The sequence below is a fragment of the Paramormyrops kingsleyae genome, chromosome 9, assembly GCF_048594095.1.
Source record: "Paramormyrops kingsleyae isolate MSU_618 chromosome 9, PKINGS_0.4, whole genome shotgun sequence".
In the NCBI taxonomy this organism is placed as follows: domain Eukaryota; kingdom Metazoa; phylum Chordata; class Actinopteri; order Osteoglossiformes; family Mormyridae; genus Paramormyrops; species Paramormyrops kingsleyae.
Window position 1 is genome coordinate 31514416 of NC_132805.1, and position 18375 is coordinate 31532790.

Consider the following 18375-nt stretch of genomic DNA (forward strand, 5'->3'; position numbering starts at 1 on the left):
CGCCCGAGCGTATTTTGGAGTTGCTATTTTCCGACCGACGTCACGGATTACAACTTCCTGCGGCTACAAAGCGGGCAATTTTGTTTTTATCTGTTTGTGTGAGGTTTCGCCGCCTTGATTCATATTAACCAAATAAATTTTACTAATGAAAAATGGATAGATTTGTGCTTGTGGTTAATTTTACGAAAAAGGGAGATTGTAAGACCGTCGATAAGGGTAAGATATCAGTTTCTCTGGCTAACGGGTGAAATAATGCTGTATCTGATTTTTATGTAAATAGTACAGTTGTACATATATAATCTCGTAGGAAGCAGACGCATAGTCTTTACGATATTTGTCACGTTTCTACCCAACGGCCTGATTTCTCATAACGTAAATATTCTCTTAGACATGTAAACTTTGATCTGCCAAGTTCATTTTCGTCCATCCGTCGTTGCTTTGGCTGACAAGTAATTAACTAGATATATATGTATGAAAATTTGTGTGACTAGCGCCATAAAAACATTTTAGTGTAAGCAGCTCTCCACCTTTTTCAGAGCCGCTGTTGTATTTTGTATGTATTAATGTTTACCGTGTACGTTGTGCAGATGTGTGATTCTCGGTTTTGTCGTAAAAATCCAGACCTGGACCTTGTGAAGCAGATTCATGATTTCCTCAAAAGTCTCGCCAGTACCTCAGCACCTCAACACTCCTTGTTTCCTGGTAAAGTTTCCACTTACTTATGACCTGGACATTCAAAGCTTATCAATTGCCGTTATTCAAAATTATAAAACAAAAACACCAGGTTGCTTTTATAGGTGGGAAAATACATAATCGAAATTTGATGTCTAAATAAAATGTTATGAATTTCTCCGTTAAGCATATGGTCGTTAGTTCCATTGCTCAGTACGTTTGTAATAATTCTGCGTGGATGGTTTTGTGTCTCCGTCACACGTTTAGCCTGCCTGCCCGGTAGAGTCTCTGCAGGACGCCGCTGGTACTTTGCCGTCCAGGCAAGCTGTGGATCATCGCAGGTCCGTTCCTTTTAATTCAGTTGCTTTTGACGTGACGCTCCTCTTAACATGAATACTCCAAAACAAGGCCGGCTCCAGCTGTAATCAGAATAAGCAGCTGCCTAGGGCACCCGAATTACCTGCTTTGTGGAGAAAGTGAAACAGTCATCAGTTTTCTTAGTTAGGGGGGCTCCAAGTAAAGGTACACCCCCCCAAATACTTCAGGTTGTGTCAGAAACTGAATGTATGACTAGTGTTTTGTGTATATCAGTTTCTTCTGCTTATTTTTTTCTTGTTTTTTCCTATTTTATGTAATTTATTATGCAAATGTCATGCAGATCTCTTTTTTTCTATTTTAATTGGTTTTAATCAATTAGTTAGACAGTGCTTTTAAAGTGATCTGTGTTTTATCATGTGTTTGTAAATGTGCCTCAGTGATTCATATGGCTTTGTGCTGTCTCTCAAATTTTATTACATGTGTTGCAAGCTGGTCACCTTAAGGTACTCAGTGCTCACAAAGTCTTGGGACACTTGCTTAATTCAGTAACAATATCGTACATTTATTGGCTTTATAACAAAATCGTTACTTTGTTAATTTCTTTACAAAAAATATCACATTAGAAACAACCAGTAGTTTTAAGTAAAACATTCATTCAGTATTAAACCCAAATTATAGTTCTAAAAGAGCTGTTCTGAGTTTAAAAGTTCCTTGACAAGCAGTCTCATTGGGTGCTTTTTAATTGGTAAAACCTTTGCAATAACATAAAATGCCAAACATTTATGTTTGGTGTCCCTTTGGGAGTCAATGACTACAATTGCAACTGATAGCAAAATGGCAAGAACAGAACTGAATGAGTCAGTCAAAAAGAAAAAGCTGACACTAAAAATTCAATTGTAGTTCAATTCAGTTTTATTTGTATAGTGTATTTTCACCACATTACTTTGTCTCAAAGCACTTTACATTATCCCTGCGCAAAGCCCCCAGTGAGCAAACCAGAGGCAACAGTGGCAAGGGACAGTCCCTAATAGGAAGAAACCTTGGGAGGAACCAGAATCCAAGAGGCTGGCAGAGGAAGTTAAATGAGCAAGATGGCAAAGTCTCATTTCACATGGTCCCAATTTAAAAACTCAAATCTCAATACGAAGGGCAGGCCAGTGATGGTGCTGCTTCTGAAGGCAGGATGAATTGTGGTACAGCAGCAGGGCAGGCACGAGGGACGTCACTGGCAGGAGGGCAGGCCAGAAGGACGTCACTGGCAGGAGGGCAGGCCAGAAGGACGTCACTGGCAGGAGGGCAGCCCAGAAGGACGTCACTGGCAGGAGGGCAGCCCAGGAGGACGTCACTGGCAGGAGGGCAGCCCAGAAGGACGTCACTGGCAGGAGGGCAGCCCAGGAGGACGTCACTGGCAGGAGGGCAGCCCAGGAGGACGTCACTGGCAGGAGGGCAGCCCAGAAGGACGTCACTGGCAGGAGGGCAGCCCAGAAGGACGTCACTGGCAGGAGGGCAGCCCAGAAGGACGTCACTGGCAGGAGGGCAGCCCAGAAGGACGTCACTGGCAGGAGGGCAGGCCAGAAGGACGTCACTGGCAGGAGGGCAGTCCAGAAGGACGTCACTGGCAGGAGGGCAGCCCAGAAGGACGTCACTGGCAGGAGGGCAGGCCAGAAGGACGTCACTGGCAGGAGGGCAGCCCAGAAGGACGTCACTGGCAGGAGGGCAGCCCAGAAGGACGTCACTGGCAGGAGGGCAGCCCAGAAGGACGTCACTGGCAGGAGGGCAGGCCAGAAGGACGTCACTGGCAGGAGGGCAGGCCAGAAGGACGTCACTGGCAGGAGGGCAGCCCAGAAGGACGTCACTGGCAGGAGGGCAGGCCAGAAGGACGTCAAGTAGTAGAGGCGTCGCAGGCAGCAGGATAAACAGAATATTGTGATTTTCTTTTTTTGGCCAGCACACCCCAGGAGGGGTGGGGAGAATAAAAAATGTATTAGCCTCAAAAAAATCTGTGTGGAAGACATGTGCAGATATGATGAGCATTGCTTGTCCATAGACCTTTGTTATGAAACCAATACATTTTTACAGAATTAAGCAGGCGTCCCTAGATGTTCTGTGAGCATTGTGTATTCAGCTTTTCTTCAACATGTTTTAACCTGTGTTGTGAATTGCTGCCTTTCCTAGCAATGACTCCTCAGCCAAACGGATAGAAAGTGTTGTGATCTGTCATTAATTGTATGGTCGCTTTTCTGTGCTGGAATGTTTAGTTCTGCAGCTCTGCATGGGATGAGCTCGGGGTGGGATGTCGCAGGAGTGACGGTGAGGACACTGGGCCGTCGGCCCTGGATACCTGCAGGGATGCCCTGCTTGAGAAGGGGGCGGAGGACGACAATGAGGCACTGCTGGACCCCCAGGCACAGTCAGAGTGAGAGTTCATTTATGAGGCTCCTGCTTCAAGTCAAAACAGTGTGCTGCCTCTCCTCACCATTGTTAATTTCTTCTTGCTTAGCTGCATAACTTTAAGGTAGTCTGGGCTAACTGGACTTTATCGTTCACTTACATCTAGCCCAGGCTACCTTAAATCCGACAAGCAAAGATATCTTGCTTCCAGAAACAGGCCTAACGAGTTTATTTCCATATTTGTTTACAAGCCAAGTCATGTAATTTATATTCCATTGTATGTGTTCTCTTTATGTACCGTTTTGGCAGTTCCACCCCTGAAATGTATGAAGAAGAGAATGCAATATAATAAATATCTGTAGTGTCTGATCTTCTTCCCCCCCCCTTCACTGCTATAGGCTAGTAATTCCTGGCACTGTGAGAATGCCACTGGATAAGTGAGACTTATAACTGCGTCCTCTAGGTTTAGGCTGGGCGTGTGAGTGGGTGTGATGAGTACGTCATGCAGTGCCGTCACTGCAATGGTGATTATAAACAAGCTTCCTGCGATCTTTGTCCCAATGCAGGTTGTTTGAGGAGGCCGCTGAGGGCCTTCACCAGCTGGCTGACAAGCTGCCTCCTCCAGGTAAACAAACGATATTCATCCATCCATCCATCCATCCCCTACCTGCTTATTCTGGTTAGGGGCATGGAGCCGATCCCATGCAGCACTGTGCAGGGGGCACCCCCACGTGGGAGGTGGATTGCTTACACAGGTGTACAGTTTACCTGATTAAACTGGATGCTGTTTGCATTAAGGGGGATGTGAAGGGGGGAGGTTTATGGTGAAGCATCTTTCAGGTGGGCTTGCAAAACATTCCCCAGTCACGGGCACAGTGCGCTAACATGCTGAGACATTTGCTGACCCCAAAGCTGGATGAAATTATAGGACATTTTTAGCATTTTTTGATTGGCAGAAAATGTATTCAGAAATACTGTATACAGAGCACACTGTATTCACATTCTGTTTCATCTGCTGTAAGCCTCATTGTGCTAAATTGATTTCAGGTTTACCTACAAACTCCAGTGGTAGCACACCTGCCTTCTGACCTCTTATGCTGGTCAGGGTCACAAGGTGGCCTGCATCCTATCCTAGGCGGCACTGGGCTGGGGTGCAGCCTGGATGGGATGCCAGTGTAGTAATTTGTGGCTTAAAAAAATCCCAGAATCCTACCTATGTGAACCTTTAGCTAGCAGATCTAGCTGATTAAGATGATTTGAAGATGACATGTTCCTGTTTTCCCCCAGGTCAGGCTCTCCTGGATGTTGTCTTGTTGTCGACCGATACGGAAGCTCCAAGCACAAAGGAATTTCTTCCAGTTCTGGGTTCACTGAAGCACATGCAAGCATGGCATTCGGCCAAGATTACCGTGGCGACGGCGAACAATGCGGGGTACTGCTGTAGATTTATATCGAGGGCTGCCTGATTGCACATAAACCTGAATGTGCTTGGAATATTCCACTTTTAGCCAGTAGGGGGGGGATGTCTACCATGTGCGTTGCTGTTTCAAGTGCAGTCAGAAATACGAATGAGTTTTGTTTTTTCATTAAATTACCTGTAATGCAATAGAGACAAAGACAGTATTTAATGCTAATAAAATGCTGGGTGTAAAAGGGACGTATTTTGAATGCTCATGTTAGCACTTGGTATCATAGTGAGTGTCCCTTTGTGTTTTAAATGCACATGCTTCTTGATTTCTTGCTAATCTGTGTGCGGTTTTTAATCTAGTTGGCAGAAAATGGCCTCGTACTTGGTGGCTGACATACATGGGCAAGAAAAGCTCCTGTCCTGCATTGATCAGGATGAATTATGGAGAGGAAGCATCCTTGTTAGAGAGAGAAAGGTACAGTGTTCTGGGATCTTGTGCTTAATGGGGATTATTTGCATTTCATTTTGTAGTTTGAATTTATTTGCTTTTTGATCAAGCAGGTATGAAAATCGATTTCTGAAAGGAAAATGATTCAGTCTGTCTAGCCTTTTGTCTTTGTTAACCAGTATCCGTATGACAAATCTGGTCCCTGTGTAAATGAGGTGTTCTGTGTGTCTGTGCAGAGCTGTGATGGAATGAGCACAGTTATGAATGAGGAGTGTTGCTCTGCTGTGAATGAGGAGGTCTGTGTCTCTGTGTGCAGAGCTGTGATGGAATGAGCACAGTTATGAATGAGGAGTGTTGCTCTGCTGTGAATGAGGTGTTCTGTGTCTGTGCAGAGCTGTGATGGAATGAGCACAGTTATGAATGAGGAGTGTTGCTCTGCTGTGAATGAGGAGGTCTGTGTCTCTGTGTGCAGAGCTGTGATGGAATGAGCACAGTTATGAATGAGGAGTGTTGCTCTGCTGTGAATGAGGTGTTCTGTGTCTGTGCAGAGCTGTGATGGAATGAGCACAGTTGTGAATGAGGAGTATGACAGTGAAAATGTGTTTACCCCTCCCTGGGGGCAGAAATCCCATTCGACCTGAAAGAGGCCTATGAACCAGCACATGACCCATGGTGGGCTGGTTACTTTCCTATCTGCCCCTGTGTTGGGCTTCTGTAATATGAGGACAAAAGCCCAGCTCTTCACAAGTCAAAATCTGTGTTTTCAGTTTATATAAAACTTTCATCTTTGTGACTGTTTCCAGACACTGTTGTTTTACCTGAATGTGTTTCATGTTGTCTGAAGCTATTTCATTCAACCAATGACTTAAGATGTTCATTATACTTTCTTTATTAGTCTTCTAGGTCACATGATCATCTGGAGTTTTATTGGTTCTTCCCAAAAACAGTGCATAAACATGGCGGTCCCTTTTCTCCTTTCTGCACGTGTGTGTGTGTGTGTGGTCTCCTCTCTATCCATGCTGCAGTTCCTCTCAGAGTTGCGGTTTGGAGGGTTCTGCCTTAAAGCAAGACCAGGTGACAGCAGCGTACTGTCCCCTCATGCATTGAGCCAGGACTGCACGGACCGCACGCTAAACACGGAGGTGAGAGATGCCGTCACCTTGGTTCAGGTTCGGCTCTGTAATCCCCTGCACAGGCCAGACTGTGCCGGACCTCATTCACCCCCAGCTTCCTGATACGTCAGGTGTTTTGTGCCTGTTTATTGATTTTAAATATCACATTTTACGAATTGTTCTCTTTCACAAGTAATGGCCCATTCCCCTTATTAGTTTGACATCAGACAATATAGAAAATATTCCAGTTTTTCCTAATCAGCAGGGAAGGTTTTTACTCCCTAATTCCTAAAACGGTGTTTCCCAATCCGGTCCTCAGGGACCCGCAGGCAGTCCATGTTTTTGCTCCCTACCAGGAGCTGGAAGGGAGCAAAAATGTGAACTGTCTGGCAGTGAACCCGGAGGGAGCAAGAACGTGGACTGTCTGTGGGAACATGACCAGTTTGGGAACCACAGTCATAGAGTTTAAAGCCTCCCTTCTACTTCATGACCTCCATCATATTCGTGTTTGTTTTCTGCTTGCTGCCAGCTGTGGTAAGACATGATCATTTCCGTACCTCTGTCTCTGTGGTTCTGTGGCTGACCCTCCCACCCGCACTACAGCATCACGATCACTGTGGGATGACTGTGGCTGGGCCAAGGCGCCCGGAACATTCTGTCACAGTGTTAATCCTTATGCATTGGCCTGCACTGGGAAGTTCACTATTGAGCCAACCCGCTAACGAACGAGGACTGGGGTGATTGTTTACCCAATAACAAGCTTTTTAGTTTTGTCTGAACCATACATTTTGAAGGAAAACAAACTTTTTATAAATCTCAAACGTTTTTTTGATCAGATGGATCTGTGGTAGAGGATAAAGGGGATGGTCGTTATTAGTGGTACTAATATTTGTATTATAAACTTATTCGAAGGTATGACAACACAGCCCTGGAAATCAACCAAACAAGCTTCAGGTGGCTGTAATGTGGTTTTTGCTCATCATACTACCCGTTTCCTATTTTCGTCTGATAATTAGGTGACAGAAATGCCCTATTCTCTGTGACATTTGTAGCTAAAAAATATGATCGGGCTTTTAAAAGACCTCCACACACCCTCTTCAATGCAATTTTTACATTTCTTTTTATCCCACGGAACAACTTAGCTGATCTGGTGAAAACCACCTAATCACGTTAGGGCTCCTTCTTCCTGTTCTAATGCCTGAACAAAGCCGACATTGTGGTGTGTTACCTTTGCATTTGTAGTGAATCCAAAAGCACCGTGAGTAAATATAGTGCTTTTCTTCCTTTTACTATCCCAGTCCAAGTGAAACCCAGTACAGTTCACTCGATTCAGGTGTGACATTTCATTTGTGTTTGGCGCCGCTGTGATATTTAGCCTTGCTCTCTGGCGCCCCCTGCAGGTGTTCCAGTATTACCAGCCGGTCTTGGACTTGGTGCAGCTGGTCAGTGTCCCTGACCTCCCAGTCTACCTCCATTCCAGGGTGGAATTCGAGCTGTATCTTTCACAAGCTCCCTGCTGGATGACCTCTGCGACCTTGGCTCCATGCCTTATGTGAAGCCTGGGAGGAAATGCTTGTAAAACCCAGGACGTCGAATAAATGTTATTCTGAAAAGTACCGTTTCAAAAGTTAGGAGAATTATGGTAATACTGCATCTCAGCTTTCACAGCTGTCGTTAGTTCAAATTGGGGACACATTTTTTAATATTTTTTTTCCGGGAATTTTTTTTATGCATCATCTAGGGTAACGTTAGCAGCCATTTAACTGGTATGGGTTGGGTAACTCACAATGGCTGTCATTTATATGTGGGGACATTGTTAATAATTTACCTTTGGAGATGACGAAATGCTCTTTGTGCTGTTCGGGTTCACCCATGCACAAGGTCATAGTTTCTCTGCTGTGTTTTCATTTGTGTGTGTCAGTCTATTCTACTGAAACGGGGCTTAGTTTCTCATACCTTAACCTGTCGGTACAGTGGACTGACCACCAAGACGGGCAGGTCTAGGCTGCTTCTGGATCAACTTAATACTCTGCGTGGAAAGGTGAACAGATCGCCGCCCATAGCCACAAATGAGCCTTCCTCACTCCAGTAACTGACGATGCTCGTTTGTCGTAATCGTTGATCTTCTCCAACATTTGTTCAGAGCAGTCATGGATATCTTGAACAGTGTGACTAGTGTTGATCTTTTAGTTGCCCACAAGGACTAGAAGATGAGATGAGATAAGAGTGCTTCATTGTCTTTATACTGCAGTCCATTGACATTTCTATTGACATTTCTTCTTCTGGAGCAGTTTTGAAACAATATTGTATAAATAACTCATTAAGTTAATGTAGGGGTGGCCAGTCTTATTCCGAAAGGGCCGCTGTGTATCTCGGTTTTCACTGCCACTCCATAATTAGAGTCTTAGAGGACTGATTGGCTGAAGAGTCCTCACACCTGGGGTTGAACAGCTGACCTAAAGATTCTCCCAAACACCTGCACACACACTGGCCCTTTGTGGATAGGATTGACCACTGCTGGCTTGATGTTTGACTTCTTCTGAACCAGTTTTACCAGTAGATCTACCGTAGACATGTTGCTCTTTAAGTTTCCACTGGCTGTTCTTCAGACATAAGAATCTGCAGTCTCGTACTGCCTCTAGTGTTGCATGTGTTCAGCCTTTTTGAGAAGACAGGGCTTGGCGTCTGACCAAGGCTTCCTGGGCCCACCTTTTCAGAAGCTGCTTTCTTCTCTTGCAGGTTGGAGCTCTGTTCAGTCTCTCCTGCACTGTCAGCTCCCTGGCTGTGACTCCAGCTCCACAGCTCAGCTCTCAGAAGTGGAAGGAGTTCATAAGCAGGAGACCCAAAGCCTTGCCTGGTAGGAGGCCCACCCCATACATATCTGGTTGTGATTTGGTACAGGATATCAGCTTGACCATTGATTCAGTTAAAAAATGTCATGCCTCAAGTAGCAGATTAGGAAAAGGGAGACCTGGAAAGAGCAGATTTAACTATATGTTTAAAGGTATGTCTGTGTTTAAGATAAGAGTTTACCCTAAGAACACTGCAATGTCCTCCTTCTGCCCTACTTACTGTAAGTGTGGTTCACAGGAGCAAGTTTAAAGTGATGCGTCATTCTGCATTGACTGCTTTTCTCCTAGTTCCAGATGTTGAAGTGAAAGGGGAACTCGGTCAGTACTTCTGGCTGGTCCAGGGCACGGACACTGGAGGCTGCACTGCAAGGATGATTCACTCAGCCAATCAGATAAATGGTGCCGCCGCCCTGGCGACAGCCAATGGGCTTCTGGGAGAGAAAGACTTTGCGCTCTCAGGTAAAAGCAGCTGGGCAATGGTTTGTTCATTGTGACGATGGTAATATACCTTGCCGAATGCCTCCTATACCCTCCATCATTAAGGAATTGGATATCTTATTCATAATGGAAGCAGTTCGCAGAAGTGTTTTTGGAATTCAGATGTTTTTTCTCCCTATAATGTTTAATTGTTTCTGGCAAGAACTGATCTGTGTATTAGTTTAGTAATTTCCCAGTAGCAGAAAGCGGCAGATATTGTGGAATCAGCGTGATGTTTATTTGATGGACATTTTTGAGAAGATGTAAATGCAGCCCTAACACTAAGAGATGAAAGAGGAAAGTCAACAGAGTGGCGTGTTATGTGGACTAAATGATTCACAGTCTACATTTCCAGTGACTTTATTCGCAGTGACATAAAACTATGAATTCATTTGTCTGTTTGACTTCATGCTCCTGGGCAATGTTGCACTGGGACTCCTCTCGCTAAAACATGTTGTTGGTGCGTGAAGACTTACATGAGCCAGAGTGCTAATCCTAGTCAGTCTTTGGCATCCTCAGTGGTGTAGTGCTTATAAAGGGGGGGGGTGGGTAAACTGTAAATATCCGTGGACACGCCCTTATGCACCGTTAAAAAAGGCGGATGAACTACCCAACACCTCTGCAAGACTAATGCAACTCATCATCATCATTATTACCATTGCTACGATTGTTGTTGTTGTTGTTATTAGTGTGGAAATGAGTGACTTCATATCCAGTTAACAAAAATGGAAATAGATTTACGTTGTTTCAGACAGGTTGCCTGCCTAATGTTATATCTCTTAGCCAGCTAATGTCATTGCAAACAACATCAATCTGCAAGATACTGTACTCCCTGATAAATAATGTTGGCTTATTAACTGAAAAATAAATAACCACTTGGCCTGTTTCCTATTATGAACCATCTGTGGTTTTTTTTTTGGGAAGGTTTGCGATTCTTGTGAAATGCCGTCTGATGCATGCGTGTCGCATGCGTGCCGCAGGACCTGTCGCTGACGTGCTCCTAAACACTGGCAGTGTTGTCACGGAGTAAAGTGGGGGGAGGACGGGGGTGTGCCAGTTTGTTGAAAAGGTCAGAGTGATCTACTATTGTAGGGAGTGGTTTATTTTTGACTCTCTTTTTTTTTTTGCATAATGCCAAGTGAATAAGCCACTGTAAGAAGAGTGTAAGAATAGACACTGTTTTGTAGTTATAAAGGTGTGTAAATGCCGTTTGCTTGTGTTTACCGTCCACTACACCCCTGACTATACTGAGGAAGCATTCTTTACTGATCGCCAGCCAAGGTTTACCAATGTAAACTTTGTTCTCCTTTGTTTTGGACTTGGATACTCTTATTAAGGTAAAATGGTTCTTTGTTGACCCCAGTAGTGCATTAAGGGTAATAGCATATTACGCGATTTTGGTTCCTAGGCAAAGAACATTGTGTCCGTGTGCTTTTCACTAGACAAAGCAATTTAAAACCAATTGCTTTCCGTTTTAAGTTTGCTCAGCCGCTGTGGAGATTTGTGTTGTCATCTCTCCATGCGACATGGTCTTAACTCTGTTTTGAAATTTCGATGCTCACGATTACCTGCGCTTCAGATTGATGGCGGCTACCCTTGTCACCTACTCCCCGAAGCCTTGATTGCGGTTCAGGAAGACTCAGGACCTTGTGGATGGGCATCAAGCAATACAGCTGCCAGATAATGTTGGAAAATGGCAGCGTTATTAAGACCTCTCATTTCCTGCAGGCACACGCGTGGACAGCTGGTTGTCGTCGCTGCCATGTCTCCATGGAGACCAGCTGATACGGCGGGAGCGGAACCTGGAGAAGGTGCAGGCGCTTGCTGTGAAGGAATGCCTTAGTGAGTTTGGGATGTCTGGGGTGTACGCTGTAGTGTCTGTGGTAAGCATTATGGGATGTAGTCTTGAGCAGTGCTGAGCCGTAACAAAATTAAGCATAGCTCTGTTTTTATACTTTTTAATGTGTTCTTAGCAGATGTTAACATGAGGACTTGACGAGGTCATCAAAAGCTTCAATTTAGATGGAAGGTTCTTTGGCTTGGAGACCCTTGAACGTTGTTCCTCAGCTGCTGTCTGTCTACACAGGGAGGAGGGAGGAATCTCTGAATCCAGTGTCCATTCCAGTCACCGACCTGAAGGTTCTGCTGCGTCTGGCACGTGAGCAGTACCTCGTGATGCACGACGGCCGTCTGCCCAGAGCCGCATCCCTCATCGCAGAGAAGGAGAACCACACCAGGGAGGTTCCTGGTAAGGCCACACCCCTCTGTGTTTGCTTAGCAACAGGACCCTTTCATACTGTCACCCTGAAATCGTACGGCGGGGTCCCATTAACTGGGGTCCCTCAGAAATGTGCCAACTTCCTTCCATTACATTTACTTAGCAGACATTTGTATCAAAAGGAAAAGCCGGGTTTTTGGCTGCTTGAAAAATTACAGGCAACCGAAGATGATCTAGATCAGTGATTCTCAGACCTGTCCTCGGGGATCCGCAGACGGTCCACATTTTTGCTCCCTCCCAGCTCTTGGGGAATTGGGGGAGAGCAAAAACTTGGACGGTTTGGGGGTCACCACGGACTGGTTTGATAATCGCTGACCTTGATGTCTGTGCAACAGTTTTGTGATATACTGTAGAAAGGGCCTTGCTATGTCCGGTCATCCTTCACTGGTGTTTTACAGCAGTAAGCATGAGGACGGCTGGATCGCAGGACTTGCCTGAAAGAAGCGTGCTCCTGAATTTCGAGAACCAGGCGAAGATCCGTCAGCAGAGGAGGTGAGCCGGGAATGTTCGCTGCCACAGATATGGCCATATCCTGCATTTGTCAAAATCAAAGCCCTTTTAGTTGAAGGGGACACTTTTGTACTGTATTACATTTGCACTGAGGGAGGTTTCAGACCGTTTTTTGAAAGGTGATATTTCAGCTGTTCAGCCTTAGATGAGAGCAGTAACTGTCGTGTACGTTTCAAAAGGGCCGAAACCTCATAAGATAAAACAGCCTGACGGCCGACTGATATTAAGCTACCGCGGTCGAGGAAGGTCACCAAGAAGGGTCCTTCGTTTCAGCTCGAGCCTCCGCCTTGCGAGTGGTTCCTCGGAGTGCCTGCTGGTGCCTAAGGACGGCCAGAAGGAGATTCCCGCCCTGCTGGATGCCAAGGAGATGCTGCGTCACTTCAGCGCAGACGGGCGTCCCACCGGAGAGCTGCAGCCGCTGCCGGTCCAGCGCGGGTGCGTGACCCGGAGTGATCGTGGAGCCCCTGGTTCCTCTTGAAGTACCATGGTCTGACATCAACACTCATTCTTTCTCATAGAGGGCGACTTCAGAGAGTAATATTTAAGGTCCCACCAGACTGTTGTTCTGAGGTATAAAATCCCGATGGATGATCTTAGCCAGTGATGCTGTCTAGAAACCTTGTGGAGACGTAATGTGGATTGTAATCAGATGGCGCTTTTCCACTGGCGTACCGTGAGAGGGTAGTTACAGCGCGGTTCCAGCTCCCTTCGGTTTTCCACTGCAGATGGGTCAGTTCAGTAAAGGCGTTGCTGGGTTAGGGGAGCGACAGTGACATGAAACTGAAGATATGCTTATCTATTGTTCACTCCACTGAGTGCTCGGGTATTTCCTGGCTAACATTACCGACGTCACCGGTTTAGCTTCACACCCAGAACTGTATTATGCCAAACTTGTGAGAACTTAATGTTCCTGTTAACTTGTGTTGACCTTGAAGACGGTGCCCTGGCCTTTCTGTGAAAGCACAGAGGAGCGCTCTACTGACACAGTTTGTTCCTGTCAGTGTTCAGACCCTTCTCCTTCAGATGATAAATGTTCCCCTCTAGAAGTTGAATTAGTGGAAGTTTCCACCATATATAATGTCCTTAAAGGGGGACGGTCTCATTCTGTTCTATTTGCACAAAAGCACATTTATACCCAGATATCAGTAGTTACCCAAGAGTGCCGCTTGCCATCTAGTGTCTTGTTTGCGTGATTTGAACTGATCCCACCCAACATGAAACGTTGGCAGAAGTGCTGAGCGGACGTGTCAGGTGTCTCCTGCAGTACATTCAAACCACAACGTGACACGTGGCTGACATCGTGCAGCTGTTCTACGTGGTTTTCACACTTTCCCCGCTTGCCTGGTTGATGCAGGGCCATCTGTAGAAGAGCCGGTGATAGCAGTGCACATGCATGCCAGTCTAACGAATCACTTTATTGGTTTATTAGTTATCAGTAAATGTTTTGTATTTTCTGAATGAATCTGCTTCTGTTTCCTGCTGACAGGGAGCATCCCTTCCAGCTGTCCTCAGACCTGACACCTAGGAAGGTGACCCAGCTGCCCTTCAGCAGAGCAACCAGGTCCCACTACCACGGCATAGAGTAAGCACCTGGCCCTGGGGGGGGGGGCTCTATAGCTGCCTGTCCTATGCAGGGTAAAGAAATGAAAATGAAGAGCAACTTTATTTGCTGTTTGTACATGTATGAGTACAGGTGTCTTACAATGCCCCCCCCCCCCCCCCCCAAAATGGAGGTGAAATGCAGGGTGGGTGCTTCTCCTGCAGGTTCTGCTTGGATGAGCAGAAGGCCCTGGACCGGGACAGGAGCCTCGTCAGGCTACAGTCGCGTCTGATCCGTTATGAGACCCAGACCACCTGCTCCAAGGAGCCCCGCCCTCTGCCCTTCGCCTTGAGCCCCGCCCCCTTCGCCCAGAGCCCCGCCCCCTTCGCCCAGAGCCCCGCCCCCTCTCCCGGCGTGCTGTCCGAGCCCAGCAGCATACCGGACGGGGAGGCGCTGCTGTCCGAGACCCGGGGGGAGCCGCCGAGGCTAAAGAGGCGCTGCTGGGAGGCGGATGGCAGTCACGCGTACAAACGGTGAGGAGTGGGCGTCGCCGAGGGTGGGTGGAGCTCCCCGAGGTCCCAGGAGGGAGACATCCAGCTGTCACGGGCATCATAGTTATTAATTCTCCTTATTTTTCCATGGGAATGTTCTGCTTGGGTACTGGATACTTAAGAATTATTTGTTGTATTATTATTTATTAATATCATTTATTTGTTTATGGTTGGCGGCATGGGGGCCCAGTGGTTCACACTGTCGTCTCTCACTTCTGGGACCAGGGTTTGAGCCTCACCCCACCTCTATCGGTGTAGAGGTTGCATGTTCTCCCCTTATCGTCGTGGGGTTTCCTCCCCACAGTGCATGGTGAGCTGGGGTTTTTCCTGCGATGGGTAGGCGCCCCATCCTGGGTTATTCCCTACCCAGCGCCCACAGACCCCCATTACCCTGCATACACAGTAACAGTACATGGATGGATGTTTATCTGCGCTTCATGTTCTTTGCTGCTGTATGTGCAAGAATTTCCCCCATGGGATCAGTCAAATTCATCTTATCTTGTGTCAATAACAGGTTAAAAACGGTTGTACATGCTGCACCGTGCGTTGGTGCCCCCAGGAAGGCTGATCGGCGCATGTTACTTTTGCAGCCCGATTAGGGGTGACGATGCCGTCACTCCGGGGTACGGTGTGGGAATGTTATCATTGTCTTACTTTTACAACTTTGGTAGCTGTGCTGTGAATTTTTATGGATTGTGACATTCTCTCCATTTTAGGGGGACTGACTGACTTCCCTCATATTTAATCTGCTGTTAGTCTTTAAGATGACGGTAGATCTAATGTCTGGTGAATGTTTTCGCTGTGACAGTTCCCACAGGAAAGGGACAGTTGCTGGTTTTCTTGGTATCGGCCTTGAGCTTCGCATGTTGGGCGTTTCCTGTAAGCGTCGCTGCTTTGCTTATTCTGCTGTCTGTCTGACTGATATTTTTAACATGAGCGGTACATTCAGGGCTGCAGTGGGGGCGGGGGGGGGCAGTACCCCCCGAGCCGATCACTGGAGACACTGCCAGTGCGTTTTCTCAGTGGTGAGACGGGGGGGGTCTCCTTTGCTTTTCATCACACCTTCAGACAGCACTGTGCGCAGTCATGATGCTTTCTGGATGCTTTTAAAATTGACCCCACCCCCCCATGACAGCAAAATGATACTCAGGAGACATGGGGAGGGGTCACACTTTAAGCTGCAAAAATGCTGGCAGTCATATAGATGTTAAAGATGTTAAAAACTGGGAGGGGGGGTTTGGAGGGATGCCTGCCCCACATGAGTTGTTCATGTCCTGTGTAAAGACATTGTTTACTGGTGGAGGAAGACTGGAACACCTTAATGTAATGCTTCATGATTGGTTGGTGTCCGGTTTATCAGTGAGAAGTGCAGCACTGAGAAAGTTCTGTGTTTTCTATCCATTGAAACAGAAGTGGCATTGTGCCTGTGTCACTTATCCATAGGGGGTGTGTGTCTGTGTGTGTGTGTTTGTGTGTTTTCCACATTGATTTTTTGGCTTGTATTTAGTTTGGTTACTTATGGTTAAGGTTAGGGCTGGGTAGGGGTTAATTCCCATAGAAATGAATGGAGAGTCCCCACAATGATAGGAGTATATGAACTGTGTGTGTCTGTGGGTTCAGGCCGGATTACTGATTGATTCTTCATGGCAATGTTAAGCTTGTGTTAGTTCCAGCTGAGCAGCCCTGGGTTAAGGTGCATGAGACCGGAGGGTCCTCTGGGGGGCGCCGTTAATGAGTAAGGCTCATCGTAGGAGGTTGCGTTGCCTTAGTCGCAGAGTGCGGGAGAAGGGAACGTCTCCGTTTGCCCCCCAGTCCAGCCCTAAACGCTCCTCTCCGCCCTACAGACTGGTCAAATCGGACAGCAACGAGTCTCTGGGCTCCAAGTCCAGCTGCAGCAGTGGCACCCAACTGGCGCCTCGGGTCCTGCGTCGGCAGCCTGCCAGGTCACAGGTCATACCCACCTCCGGCAGACCCGCCCCCGGGCCTCAGCGGAGCGACACCACCAGTCAGCCGCCCGCCGGGGACAATGCGACCAAGGAGTCCCGTTCGCAGAAACACAACAGGGTGGGAAGCCGTTGCTATAGTTACAGCCCTTTGCCTGGTGATTCTTCAGTGACGTTTTGTATATTCTGCCTTACGATGAGGTATTGGTCAAGATGAGAAGCATCTTTAAGTGTCCCGCTTTAAACAAACTACAAAATGTACTGGCAGGCTATTGGGCTTATAAGTTACGCCGTTGAAGAGCCACGGGTGTAACTGTGGGCCGTCGATGTCCGTTTCAGATGCTGAACGAGGTGGTCGCGAAGACGCTGAAGCAGCACGGAATCGTGGGCGAGCACAAGTGCTTTGAAGCCTGCAGTCAGAGATTATTCGAAATATCCAAGTTTTATCTGAAGGTCTGTTCCTCTACCGGGTGTCCAAAACTGACAATGCACAGTTCAGAAAAGCCCGGGCTACTTTCTGGGTGTAATTGAGTCTTACTCTAACTCTGGAACCGCTGAATGAATAAGCATGCTGGTTCCTGCTGAAACTCGCCTCCTGGACATGCGGACAATGGGGGCTTTTGTTGCGCTTTCCTCTGTAACCGAACTTCTCTCATTTTGAATCAGGATCTGAAAACCTCCAGAGGTCTCCATGAAGAAATGAAAAAAGCCGCCCAGAATAACTGCAAGCAGGTAACTCTCAAGCGCCCGTATCCTGCAACCTCAGACAACAAAGCACTTTTGCTGCGTGCGTATTGGCCGTTTTGCCTCTCTGATGTAGCTCGGTCCGAGAACCGATCCGATTTGTGACCGATCGGCGATGATGGCGGGTCGTTTGGGTGCCGTACGGTTTTCTAAATTTTACCAACCAACAGCGTGTGACTCCCATAAGGGTTGAACTAACACATTTTCCATAATGACACAATCGCATGTATGTGTGATGGTTCTCAAGGGAGCCGTTACAAGCATCAGGTCTTTCCTGTGACTGAAACAAGCTTGATGCCTTGTGCCAACTGCAGGTTATCCAGTGGGTCCTTGAAAAGGCTTCCAGAAAGTGAGGAAGAGAATATTCTGGTCCATTTGAGGCTGGTGTCTCTCCAGCTGGTTTCATGAGAGACTAACATCCCCTCCGTCGTTCTCGATACACGATATACATATATTCTGCTCTTCTGGCTTTGAAAATGTGCTTATGACCATGTGGTGCCAAAAATGTGTGAACTTTTAATTGTGAGCTGCTTTTACTTAATATATTTATTAAAGCCTTGTGCTAAAAATAAATATAATTAATTTTAAAGGTGCTATTGTGATATAAAGCTTGAATATACTTAAATGCTGTTTTTAATTATTTTATTTTTTTTACAGGCAGTTCCCGGCTTATAAACGGACTGCCATAAAGCCTGTTATATTAAATATTTGAGTTAAATGCACTGATTAGTAATAACGAACTCATGCACTAGTTTGTGACACTTGTGAACACATTGCGCGGCTTCAGCGATTCATTGACTTGCGGTATAATACGACACTGCATGTAGTAACTTTTATTATTAATAATGTATTATTATTATTAATATGTACCAGATTATTACATGTAGTCCCCAAGTTACGAACAAGATCTGTTCCCTAAGTCTGTTTTTTAAGTTGAATTTGTAGGTAAGTCAGAAAAATGATACAGTGGCTCCTGGTCAAAATTTTTGGTGAAACAAACCTTCCTTCCTTCCTTTCCTGAACAAACTCCGCACCTTGCCTTGCCCCCCCCCCCCCCGGGCAGCTTGGTGTTCATTCATGAGGCTTTACAGATAGTGAGGTCATATGTACGTCATTGGCTACATTTTTACA

At 46.5% G+C, this 18375-nt stretch overlaps 1 protein-coding gene across 2 annotated transcripts; it reads left to right on the plus strand.

Moving 5' to 3' along the window:
- The first annotated feature begins 7 nt into the window (after positions 1 to 7).
- Positions 8 to 17869, plus strand: mtbp (MDM2 binding protein). Of its 2 annotated transcripts, XM_023812285.2 has the most exons (22): positions 8 to 216; positions 622 to 702; positions 940 to 1013; positions 3249 to 3406; positions 3948 to 4006; positions 4669 to 4813; positions 5150 to 5264; positions 6263 to 6379; positions 7750 to 7844; positions 8324 to 8390; positions 9089 to 9206; positions 9490 to 9660; positions 11407 to 11520; positions 11765 to 11926; positions 12355 to 12448; positions 12740 to 12901; positions 13953 to 14048; positions 14231 to 14539; positions 16402 to 16621; positions 16840 to 16953; positions 17167 to 17232; positions 17559 to 17869. In XM_023812285.2, the coding sequence occupies exons 1-22, from the start codon at positions 153 to 155 to the stop codon at positions 17595 to 17597; spliced, it is 2640 nt and encodes an 879-aa protein (XP_023668053.1). In that variant the 5' UTR covers positions 8 to 152; the 3' UTR covers positions 17598 to 17869. The 2 variants fall into 2 exon arrangements, with proteins under 2 accessions (XP_023668053.1, XP_023668063.1); XM_023812295.2 differs by lacking the exon at positions 3249 to 3406 and having other exon boundaries at positions 19 to 216.
- Positions 17870 to 18375: the final 506 nt, after the last annotated feature.